The 12,926-nt window shown below is 45.3% G+C and overlaps 1 protein-coding gene across 1 annotated transcript in view; it reads right to left on the minus strand.

Moving 5' to 3' along the window:
* The window catches only part of LOC100675639 (zinc finger protein 304-like), a 16,422-nt gene continuing 3,496 nt past the window's right edge, over positions 1 to 12,926 (minus strand). The window contains exons 3-5 of the mRNA XM_023543693.2: positions 11,837 to 11,963; positions 11,204 to 11,326; positions 1 to 10,557 (exon numbers count right to left, since the gene is read on the minus strand). Of these exons, the coding sequence (XP_023399461.2) occupies positions 8,954 to 10,557; positions 11,204 to 11,326; positions 11,837 to 11,963 (1,854 nt within the window). The 3' untranslated portion in view covers positions 1 to 8,953. The remainder of the gene's footprint in view (positions 10,558 to 11,203; positions 11,327 to 11,836; positions 11,964 to 12,926) is intronic.

Raw genomic sequence — 12,926 nt, forward strand, 5'->3', positions numbered from 1 at the left:
TCTTGGTCCAATTGTGTCCCACTTTGCATATCTACCTCATGTCCCCTGGGAAAGAATGAAAGGCTCTGTGTTCTGAATCCCATCCTGGAACTCACCTGGAGAAGGTTGGTCTGGGACAAACAGGATGGTTGTCTCTGGGCCAGGGGATGTCTATCCCCAGCAATGTTGAAAGGAAGCTGTTCACCTGGGCCTGAAGTCAAGCCCTCTGGAGGCAAGGCCCAGGTAGCATGTCACACAGTAGTATTCATACAAGGGCCCAGTGACTATTCTAAGTGGATGAGGAAACATTGGGTATGAGGAAATAGGATGTGCTAGCTTCTTTGATAATGGGTCCCTGTGGGATGAAGGTATGCAGAGTGTCTAGAGGCCCACAGATCTGTATGTCTCCCACAGCTATGTTGTTGTCAGGTGCTGTCGAGTCAGTTCTGACTCAAAGTGATCCTATGTACGACAGAACAAAACACTTCCCAGTCCCTGAGCCACACTCATAATCATTGCTATGTTTAAACCCATTGTTGCAGGCACTGTGTCAATCCATCTTCTTGAGGGTCTTCCTCTTTTTTGCTGACCCTCTACTTTACCAAGAATGATGTCCTCCAGGGACTGGTCCCTCCCGATAACATGTCCAAAATAGGTGAGACAGAGTCGTGCCATCCTCACTTCTAAGGAGCATTCTGGCTGTCCTTCCAAGACAGATTTGTTTGTTCTTCTGGCAGTCCATGGTATATTCAATATTCTTCACCATCACCATAACTCAAAGGCATCAATTCTTCTTCAGTCTTCCTTATTCATTGTCCAGCATTCAAATGCCTATGAGACAACTGAAAATACCATAGCTTGGATCAGGCAAACCCTAGTCCTCAAAGTGAATCTTTGCTTTTTAACACTTTAAAGGGGTCTTTTGCAGCAGATTGCCTAATGCAATATGTCATTTGATTTCTTGACTGCTGCTTCCATGGGCGTTGTAGATCCACATAAAATCCTTTACAACTTCAGTATTTTCTCCATTTATCATGATGTTGCTTATTGGTCCAGTTTTGAGGATTTTTGTTTATGTCGAGATGTAATTCATAATGAAGGCAGTAGTCTTTGATCTTCATCAATAAGTGTTTCAAGTCCTCCTCACTCAGCAAGGTTGTGTTATCTGCATGTCAGTTTGTTAATGAGTCTTCCTCCAGTCCTGATGCTGTGCTCTTCATATAGTCCAGATTTTCAGATTATTTGCTCAGCATACAGACTGAGTAAGTATAGTGAAAGGATATAATACTGATGCACACACTTCCTGATTTTAGACCACGTAACATCCCCTTGTCCTGTTTGAAGGACTGCTTCTTGGTTTATGTACAAGTTCCTTATGGGCACAATTAAATGTTCTTGAATTACCATTCTTCACAATGTTATCCATAATTTGTCATAATCCATAGAGTTGAATCCTTTTGCATAGTCAGCAAAACAGAGCAAACATCTTTCTGGTAGCCTCTGCTTTCAGCCAAGATCCATCTGACAGCAATAATATCCCTTGTTCCACATCCTCTTCTCCATCTGGTTTGAATTTCTTTAAGTTCCTTGTCAATGTACTGTGGCAACTGCTTTTGAATTATCTTCAACAAAATTTTACTTGCATTTGATATTATTTGTATTGTTTGATAATTTCCACATTCTGTTGCATTGCCTTTTTTTGGAATGGGCAGAAATATGATCCCTTCCAGTTGGTTGGCCAGGTAGCTATACTAATGGCTTTATGCATTCCTGCCATCTTCTAATGAGCTGGGTACTTGTGGCTATCAACATGGGATCAGAAACTCGGGGACTGTGAAAAGGAAGAGCCCACAGTCTTTTTGTTTTGCTTTGTTTTAAACAGCTTTATTGAGGTATAATTTACATATCATAAAATTCACCCATTGTTAGTGTACAATTTAGTGATTTTTAGTAGATTGTTAAAGAGTTGTGCAACCATGATCACATTTCCACTGCCCCCAAAAAGTTCCTTTGGACATATTTACAACTGAAATCCATTCCCAGGCAACCGTTAACCTACTTCTGTCTACATAGATTTTTCTTTTCTGGACATTTCACATCAGTGAAATCATACAATATGTGGCCTTTTGTGTCTAGCTTCTATCACTTGGCATAATATTTTTGAGTTTCATACATGTCATATCACGTGTCAGTACTTTGTTCCCTTTTATTACTGAATAATATTCCTTTGTATGGATATGCAATTTTCCTCATTCACGTTACTTATGTTTGATAACGCTGCTGTGAATAATGGATTAGTGAATACTGAACCACTACTCTAAGAGAAATACAGGAATAGGTTCTGGTGAGACTCTGGTCACAACATTTTTATCAACTGATTAATACATTATTTTATGTGTGTTTCTGTTTAAAGGCACCTTTTTCAAGATATATTGTTAATTCATTAATATTGAACTGATGGCCACCAGCACTATAACTTATGCTAGAACACAGCTTCCCTAACACACATATATTCTCCATAAGGCACATGACAGCCCCTTTTGCATTTAGAAACACTAGACAGCAATGAAGCACTATGCTTGGGGGCCACTTTAAACAATGAAATTCCCAGCAGAAGCACAATGTAAAAAACACGGCACTAAATAGACTGCAAAAAGGCAGGACGCTTGTTTAGACTGTGAAAACTCAAACAAGAAGGCAGAGTGTTGCCTTGTTCAACCTCGGCTGGGAACAAAGCAACTCAAAATTTTCGCTGCTCTGCGCTTTGTTGGGGAAGCATAATTAAAAGTAAAATCTCCTGCCAACCCATGGCAGATTCTCCAAAAAAGTAGAAGAGAAAGAAAATTTTATTAAGTAAGCATTAAACCAGGCACTCTTTGGAAAACCTATGGGGACAGTTCTACTCTGTCCTATAGGGTCACTATGAGTATGAGTCAGAGTTGACTCGATGGCAATGGGTTTGGGTTTTTTTTGGAAGCATTAAAACAGAACGCAGGCAATCTGTTCAAGAGATTGCAAAGACAGGAATTTATCCTTTATGTTGCCAAACAGATGCAACCCATTTCACATGTTCTTAAGATAAATAACTGGTTCTCAAGTAAGAGCACTAGACAGCATGATGTCATGTTGTTCATGCTAAATTCACCTGCTAATTGGGATAGCCACTTGTGTTTGCTAATTGCCTTTATCCAAGTGGAAAAAATAAAATTCTCGTATCTTTATTACTGGAGTCCTGGTGGCCCAGTGGTTAAGAGCTCAGGCTGCTAACCAAAAGGTCAGCAGTTCCAGTCCACTGGCTGCTGCTTGGAACCCCTACGGGCAGTTCTACTCCGTCCTATAAGTTTGCTATGAGTTGGAAGTGACTAGACAGCAATTCTGTGTTGTTGTTACCTTTATTACTGGAGGTAGATTGGCTACTTGGAGCCACGCACGAGCAGAAGTTAGGCTCCTATCTTCCCAGGAAACTGGGGGCAGGGGAGAAGGATGTTATCTTCCTGGATTGTTACCATTTCAAAAGGGTGGCTTCCAGGTCCCTGAGGAAACATTCCTGGTTTGTAAAATTGGCAAGAGGCTTATTTAGCCTTTAAAAAGCTTTACATACATTTCAAAGAAGCAGAGAAAGAACTTAGAAGTTTTCTAAAGTAAATGCCTTAAGAAAAAGTAAGGGGGAAGTCTCTTCTGTTTTTTTCAAAGAAGAATTAAACTTTTTTTTCTGATTTGTATGTTTTTATATCATGTCCAGGAATGATTGTGAAAGCACCATGACTATTGATTTTGGAGTTACAAATAAATTTTAGCAAGTGAACAAATTCACAAATACAGAATCCACAAATGAAGATTGACTGTACCACATTTTCATTATATATCACCATTTGATGGCTTTGGGATTGTTCCCAGTTTTTGGCTATTATGAATAATATGAACATTCACTTATAAATCTTTGTGTGGACATATTTCCATTTTTCTTGGATAGATTTGTACGAGTGGAACTGCTGGGTCACGAGGTAAGGTTAACTCTTTAAAAAACTGCCAAACTCTTCCAAAGTGACTGCACTATTTTACATTCCCACCAGCAATGTAGGTGGATTCGTCTCTCCACCTCCTTGCCAACACTTGGTATTGTCTTTTCAATGTGATTCATTCTAGTGGGTATGAAATGGTATGTCAATGGGGTTTAAATCTGAACACCCTGGTTATAGCAGTGGTTAACCAAAAGGTTGGCAGTTTGAATCCACCAGCCGCTCCTTGGAAACCCTACAGATCAGTTCTACTGTGTCCTATAGGGTCTCTATGAGTCAGCATTGACTTGATGGCAATGGGTTTGGTTTGGGTTGAATGAATAATGAAGTTGGGCATCTTTCTGTATGCTTATTAGCCATCTGTGCATCTTTTTAAATGAAATCGCTATTTGAATCTTTTGCCCATTTTAAATTGGGTTGTCTCCTTGTAATTGAGTTGTACAAGTTGTTTATATATTCTGGTTACAAACTCTTTATCAGATATATGATGTACAACTATTTTTGCCGAGTCTGGCTTGTCAATATAATTTTTTGGATCAGCTTGTCAGTTTCTACCAAAAAATTCAGCTGGAGATATCATTCTCACTACCCTCTTTGCCTGTATGCCTGGACTGAGGCCTGACCCCAGCCATCCACTAATTTGTCCCTGGAAATGTTTTGTCACAGGCATTCTGACCACCCCACTCTGTCTTTCTCCCCAGAGTCCCTGGCCTATTAGCTCCCAGTCTGGTGACAGCCCATTGCTCTTAAGACCTGGCCCTCTCAGCCCCCTCAGGCTTTCACTCCTTCCAGGACCCTCTTGGAAATCCAGCTCCAACCCAAGGTTTCAGTTGGTTTCGAGGCTCCCCATATTTTGTTAAATACTCAAAATGTTAGGATTCCATCATACAGAAGTTAGGTCACTTCACAGCAATATCTGGATTTGAGGCTCCTCTAAAGAATCTGAGGGAGCCAGCCACAGTGGCTGATGTATTGACAGCAGTGCCTCCTGGAGAGGGACTGGCTCTGCAATTTGCCTTGGCCCTAGTCCTTCAGTTGCTGCCAGTCTGCCTCTGGGGGATGTAGAATGTGTTATCCTTGGGTTCCCAATTCCCTTTGCTGAAAGCCCAACCTGAAAGGGGATTTGGAAGGCCCTCCAGACTTCGGCCCCTCCCTTCATCCCTGGTTTCACCAGTCCAGCCCACTCAGCCCCTCTCTGCCACAGAGGATGTTTGTCTATAAAGGCCCAGGCTGTCAGCCTCCAGGCCTCTGTTCATATACTACCCTGTGCTGGTCTCACCACCCCTCCATCTTATTACATAGAAAAATTCATATTCATCAATCAAATAATAACAGCCATGACATTAATGAAATAACAGCAAGAAATATTTATTGAGTGCTTACTGTGTACCAGTTCTGGCTATAGTCACTTGTTTTATCTTTCCTACAACCATATGAGTCAAGGACTAGAGTTAGTACAGTGGTTAAGAGCCTGGGTTCTGCACCTATACTGGAGGTTCTAACTCTGGCTCTAATACTTACTCATCAGGCTAATTTGTTAGCTTGCCCATAGGATAAAATTTCAGACCCTTCTCAGTGCTGGACAGACACTAGACAGTTTACACTGGCGAAAACCGTTTTAGTACAGCAAACGCTGGAAAGCCTACAGCTATAGTTCTGATCTCAGCCAACACTGGAGTATTCAAAACTCTGCTAAGGAGTGCTGCAAATGTGTGAAACCTTGAGCCAATTGGACAACCAATGGACATTTGTCTGGCACCAGAGGTCACATCAGAGAAAGGCACATGATCCAGAAACACCTTTGACTGGTGCTGTGACACTGTCAGCATAAAAAGACCCACATTTGAGAGAAGTAAGAGAGGAACATTTCTGAGACAGCCCTCAGCCAGATGTGGCATCTCATGGACCAGAACACCCTCACTGGGAAAATATCCCAGGAGTGTCATGTATGTGGGAAAGCTTCCAGGGACTTTGTTATATTTTCTGTCTGGCTGAGAGAACTGTGGCAGAGCTGTCTTCAATCCACCTGCTGGGATGCCCCGAATCATGGGGCTTTCATGCCCCATTTACTCAAGAATTACAGTCCCCTGGCTTCATCCTTCCAATGTCCAGATTAGGCATGGCCATGATGGGCATGACCCAAGAGGTCATGAGTTGAACAGGGATCCTGAGTGGGAGTCTGATGAATTCTGGAGGTTTCCTCATCACAGATGTTGCCATTTGCATATCACATCTGTGATGGATTTGATCAACCTTTATATATTAGTTTTTATTGCTTCTGTAACAAATTACCACAAACTTAGTGACTTATAACAAATTTATTCTTACACTTACATAGAAGTTTGACATGGGTCTCACTGGGCTAAAATCAAGGGCTGTGTTCCTTTCTGGCGGCTCCAGGGGATAATCTGTTTCCTTGCCTTTCCCAGCTTCTAGAAGCTGCCTAAATTCACTGGCTTCTGTCTGGCCCCTTCCTCCCTCTCCACAGTCAGTAACAGTAGGTCAAGTTCTCACATCACATTAGTCTGACCTCCTCTCCTGCCCCCCACTTCCACTTTTAAGAACCCTTGTGATTATACTGGGCCCACCTGGATAATCCAGAATTTCTCCATCTCAAGACGCTTAACTTAATCACATCTGCAAAGTCCCTTTTGCCATGTAACAAAATATATCCTCTGAGGATGAGAACATGACATCTTTGGGGGGGGCATTTTTCTGCTACCATACTCTGAATCACTGAACCTTTAAACAACCTACCTTGAATCACTCTGGACTGATACCCATTGAAAACCAAACCCATTGCCTTTGAGTCAATTCCAACTCACAGCGATCCTAGATGATAGATCAGAATTGCTCCGTAGGGTTTTCAACGCTGTTATCTTTGCAGAAGCAGATTGCCAGGTCTTTCTCCCATGGAGCAGCTGATGGATTAGAACCACTGACCTTTCAGTTAGCAGCCACATGCTTAATCACTCCGTCACCAGGCCTCCTTGTCTGATGATAAAGGTTGTAATATTTAAACCTTACTATTTTGGATTCAAGCTTTATTTTGGATTCAAGCTTACTTCAGTCTTTGGGGATCTGTTTATTATGTGGGGCGGGTTGATGTAAAAAGTAGTTCTGCTAGCATGAAGTGTGGTGAATGGTGTTTGAGGGACCCTCTATCATGTCTGACTCAAAGTGAACTCTAGGCATGCAGGGCCTGGCTCTCTGCTCACTTGTAACCTTATTTGCATTGCTGCTACAGGGTCTCCTGTTAAACTGAAGAATACTATAGGCTGAAAGTTGTGACCCCTGGACTCCATTAATTCTGAAGAAAGATATTGTTAGTCTAAGACTGTCAAGTTGCTTGGGAGCAAGAGGCAATTGGTCCCTTACTGCTAGAGAATGTCTAATATTCCCCATAAAAGTTGAGGAGACGCTGTCTGCTGGGACCAAGCCAGAGTCATGATCCTGAGCCTGGACCCCAATAGGCAGATGTCACCAAATATAAGACCTACGGTGGCCTCGCAAGTGCCTTAGATGAGTAGATGAGAGGGAGGGGAAGACTACAGAAAGTGGAAAACTAGAGGGATGTGCCCCAGCTACATAGGCAGCTACAACTGCTCCAGCACCTGAGCTATGACGCATGCAATGTGATGTCACTGAATGTGGAGCTGAACACAACTGACAACTGTGGGTGCGTATGATCTGGCTTAAGGACACTACTGGACTCCTCTTGTTTGCTGTAGTCCCCCTCACTCCCTATGACCTCAAGCCCAGTGTTTCTGTACTCACTTATGGTTCCAACTTGGCCCTATAGATCTTACTGTCAGTGGCATCTGCCTGTGGACTCTAGACTTCACGGGCAGGTAAAAGGAAATAGCCACTGTACAACACTGCAGAAGATTCCCAAAGTTCCTTGGGAACAAGGGACCCAACTCTTCTTGGTTCAAGAACTAGTGGAGATTGCTACACCAAATACTTATTTCTTGGGGTAAACTCTGAGTCTAGTAGATAGTCCTGGCATCCAGGACACAAGATCTGAACCACAGAGACCTTCAGTCTTTCCCGGGAGGCTTTGGGCTACAAAGCAAATTAGGTTAAACTAGACTGAAAGCTGTTTCCTGTCATCCTGAGGTCCCCTATGAAGCATATTAAGTGCTTCCCCCCAGCCCCACAGCCCTTTACCACTTCACACTGGCTGAGCCTAATTCTGTCCTCAACCCCTAGCCCCACACAATGATGGAGCCTCCAGGATTAAAGACGGTTTAAACAATAAGGCCTTTATTATTATACACTCTGGAGCAGTGTAAGGCAGGTGGTTCCAAGGCTGGGTATTTGGTGGCTCGACAAACCCACTGCAGGTGTCATCTATGGACTCCACAACTCCCATGAAGAGAAGAAACCTTCTCTGGGAGTCTTCAGCAGACTCCAGTTCAGATTCTCACGGACAGAACCAGGTCAGGGCAATACCTGAATCTTGGGAACAGGGGAAAGCTGAGAAATAAAATCACTCCAAAGGGCTCACATCGCTCATGGTTCCCTCCAAAATCAAAAAGCAAGCACAGAGGTCTGCCTTCCCCGAGTATGTTGAGATGATAGGCACATGCTGTGGAGAACTACCAAATGGTAGGGTGACACGGCATCTGCCACAGGCACTGTCAGTGATATATCTGACAAAGGACCTGGGCAGGTTAGAAAATAGTGTTGCTCCTGAAAGTTTTACACGTACCTGGCACTCATGGACAATCTCTCCAGTGAGGTATGGGATGTACAAGTTTCCATTTTTGGCTGATGGCATCTTCACTAAAGTTCCTCATAGAACTTTTCTTAGGAGTGAGCCCTTTTATGCTGAACAAGGAGAAAGTCACAGCTAACTACTTTTGGACATTCACTGCACTCCTACAGCCTTTCTCTGGTGTGACCTTTCTGGTGCTGAATGAGGCTGAAAAGTTTTCCCGTGTTCACTGCATTCATAAAGCTTTTATTCCAGTATGAACTTTCTGGTGCTTAGAAAGGTTAGAGCTGTAGCGGAAAGCTTTACCACATTTGTTGCACTCATAAGGCCTTTCCTTAGTGTGAACTCTCTGGTGCTGACTAAGGATAGAACTTTCACTGAAGGCCTTTCCACACTGGGCACACTCATAAGGCCTTTTTCCAGTGTGAACTTTCCGGTGCTTAGCAAGGTTAGAGCTATAGCTGAAGGTTTTCCCGCATTCACTGCATTCATAAGGCCTTTCTCTAGTATGAACTTTCTGGTGCTGAATAAGGGCAGAGCTTTGACTGAAGGCTTTCCCACATTCCGAGCATTCATAAGGCCTTTCTCCAGTATGAATTCGCTGGTGTGGAACGAGGTTGGAGGGGCAACTGAAAGCCTTCCCACATTGACTGCACTTATAAGGTCTCTCGCCAGTGTGAATCCTTTGATGCAGAACAAGTTTGGAAGTCTGACGGAAGACTTTTCCACATTCACTGCACTCATAAGGCCTTTCTGTGTTGTGAACTTTCTGGTGCCGAGCAAGGTGGGAGCTGTTAATGAAAGCTTTCCCACATTCACTGCACTCATAAAGCCTTTCTCCAGTGTGTATTTTCTGGTGCTGAATGAAGCTGGAGATACAGCTAAAGACTCTCCGGCACTGTCTGCATTCATAAGGCCTTTCTGTGTTATGAACTTTCTGGTGCCGAACGACATGGAAGTTGCGAGTGAAGGCTTTCCCACACTGTGTGCACTCGTAAGGTCTTTCTCCAGTGTGAATTCTCTGGTGCTGGCTCAGTGAGTGCTTACGAGTGAAGGCTTTCCCACACTGATTGCACTTGTAATGGGTTTTTCCAGTGTGAACTTTCTGATGCATTTTCAGTAGAGACAGGTAACTGTAGGCCTTTCCACAATCCTTACATACATGGGATGTTTCTCCAGTATGGGATTTTTGGCGATAAACAAGGGCTGATTTCTCCTTGAAGGCATTTCCACCTGTTGGGCACCTACAGCGTCTTTCTTCAGGGTGAGTTATCAGGTGGTTGAGGAGAGTGAAGGCCTTTAGGAAGACTTTCCCACAGTGGCTGCACTTAAAAGGCTTCTGTCCAGTGTGGACTCCCTGCTGCTGCTCAAGATTTGACCTGTGTGGGAAGACCTCTCCATATTCAGTGCTCCTGCATGGCTTCCCCTCACTGTGGGTTGCTTGGTTCTGAAGGAGGTCATGACTGTCCTGGACATCCTTACCAAACTCCCTGCATGTGAAGGGCTTCTCTAACAGGGAGACATTGAAGCTCTTCACAAATAAAGCCGTGTCCTTGTCCCATCTAAAGGTTTTGTCTCCACTGTGCTCCTTCTGGTGCTGGTGAAGGTTTGTACTGATCAAGAAGCCTCTCCCCCATGTCCCACATGTGTACATTTTCCAGCTTGGGCATGTTCTCTGGTGCTCACCAAGGTGCCAAATGTCTTTCAAGACTGGGCCACACGTATCACAGATTTTGGCTTTCTGGGTAGAAGAACCTTCCTCAGGGGTCCCAAACTGGAACATTTCTTCTATAGAAACTCCCTGCTCAGGCGGGGCCTCTTCCGCTCCATGGCAATAACCTGAAGGAGAGAAGTGCTGGTGAAGTACATGTAGATTGTGTTGGGAGGAGGTAGCGCTTTCACAAATATGTGTCTGACACACTCAGGAATGAGTCGGTGAGATCAAGTCAGGGTGAGGAAGGGCTGGGCCCAGGCAGACCACAGAATAAGGGAAGCCTCATTGGGTATGAGAATACAGGGGTTCAGGCTGGGAGAAGAGGCAGGGACTCCAACTAACTCCTAGAGTTTTCAGGAGGACCAGACACAGGCAGGCCCCAGGAAATCTGTCAGGAAAGGGGAGGAGAACCTGGGACACAAAGTCATGTACACAAGCCCAGGAAAATCCAGTTACAACTGGTTAACTGGTGTACAAAGTCTAACATAACACTGAGTTATGGTCGATGTGGGGAGGCCCTGCAAAAGGGGCAGAGGAAGGGAGAAAGGCTGAGAAATGGAGGTCAGGGAGGTAGAGCCATCAGGGGCTAAAAGTCAGAGTAGAAATGGCAATAAGGTAGAGTGTCCAGAATAAGGAAAGAAAGATGGAAGTAAAATGTGGCTACTAGCCCCAGCAACAACACACTCACACTAGCGAACATAGGATAGGTATGACATAAGACATGACATGCATCCAGCCCTGTTGTTACCTTCTCCCCTAGCGCCTACTCACCAGGGCCAGGCCCACTCTGGGCCTCTCTTGCTGTGGCTAGAGATGCATCCACCCTGTCAGGCATCCAGGGCTCTTTGTCCTGCTCCAGTTGGGCAACCACACAGGACTTGGAAGATGCAAGTCCTGTTGGAAAGACAGACAAATTAGTGGTCAGCCCCAGCTCAGGGCACCCACCCTGTGACAGACCAAAGGGAGCTCATGCCATCTTTGCAACCAGTAAGAAAACTCAATGGTACAAAATAAGCCTCCAAAAAACTTCTAGGAATAGCTCCGTGGTCCTGACAATGACAATGTTGGTGCCTGCAGTTCCTAGCAGCCAGGCTCCTAGAGATGTCTGACTGAAAAAGGGGACAGCACCTGGAGCAGAGCTGCTATTGATCTGGACAGACTCAGACAGCCAGACTGACACTACTGACCCCTGAGCTCTTCCCCACAAGGCTTCTGGCAGTAGGCTTCTCGGGAGAGGAGTAGATTGTGCATGGAACCTAGCCCTGCACACACACAGCAACTCCAGGGATCCAGGGAAGGAGGTAATACCTGTGTTCTGGCTGTGGAAAGGACAGATCTGCCCCTGGACAAAACAGGAAGGACAGTGCCTAGGAAAGAAGGCTGAAGTGGGTGTGAGGGCCTTACCCAGTGAGGCCACAAGTGTAAAGTTCTCCAGCATCACATCACGATACAGATGCCTCTGAGTTTCATCAAGGAGGCCCCACTCCTTCCAGGAGAAGTACACAGCTACATCCTCAAAAGTCACCTGGCCCTGCCATGATGGAGATAGCTAAGTAAACTGGACCAAAGGGCAGCAGCATACTGGACAAAAATAGTGCACAAATGAACCCATCCAGGCCCTCAGCCCATACCCAGCATGCCAGCACCTCTCCAGAAGGGATTATCTTCCTCCATGAGCCCCAGCCCACTGCCTCCTCCCCAAAACACACTCCAGCTCACCCTCCTCCCCAAGCCCCAGTGCTATTGGTGCTGCTCTATCCTCAGGATGCCACTGATCACTGTCTCTATCCCTCAGCAGCAAAAGGCAGGTGGGCAGACAACAGACACCACATAAGCTCTGGGCCTGGCATGCAGGCCCCCACCCCTCCTGCCAGGCAATTCCCTGGGCTCCCCCAGACTGTGCCTCCCAGATGCTACTAAACTCCCTCCCTGCATGCACATCACTCTTTGGGCTGTATACCTCCAGACCCCACCATCCCCTGGCAATGCCCACACAGTTGGCATCTCCAGGGCTTCCCCACATGCCACTCTGTAAACGGTGTCCCGAGCCTGGAGGCTTGATGAGGGCAACCAGGATCCTATCCCACCCCAGTCCTGCCCCAGACCTCCAAAAGTCCCACCTGCCAGGAGCAGTGCCTAGCCCTTCTTTCAGTTTCCCTACCTCGCCCTGTGCCTAGTCTGAACTCTCAGCCACCCAGAACCACATATGCATCTCTGAGACCCCCAGGCCTCTTTGCCTTTCCATATGCTCTCTTCTCACCAGCTACAGCATTCTTCTCTCCTCCTGATGTACATTCAAAGCCAAACCCTACCATCTCGCACAGCAGGCTTGGAACTCTCCCAGCTAAACTGGTCTTCCACTGAGCTAATCCACCAGCCTGACTGAAACCCCCAGACCCTACAGAAGGTGGCTGAGAAAGGACAATGAGTCCATGTTGTTAGTTGGCTCCTACACATGGTGACCTTATATATAACAGAACAAAGTATTGCCTGT

This window comes from Loxodonta africana, chromosome 11, assembly GCF_030014295.1.
Source record: "Loxodonta africana isolate mLoxAfr1 chromosome 11, mLoxAfr1.hap2, whole genome shotgun sequence".
NCBI classification, from domain to species: Eukaryota; Metazoa; Chordata; class Mammalia; order Proboscidea; family Elephantidae; genus Loxodonta; species Loxodonta africana.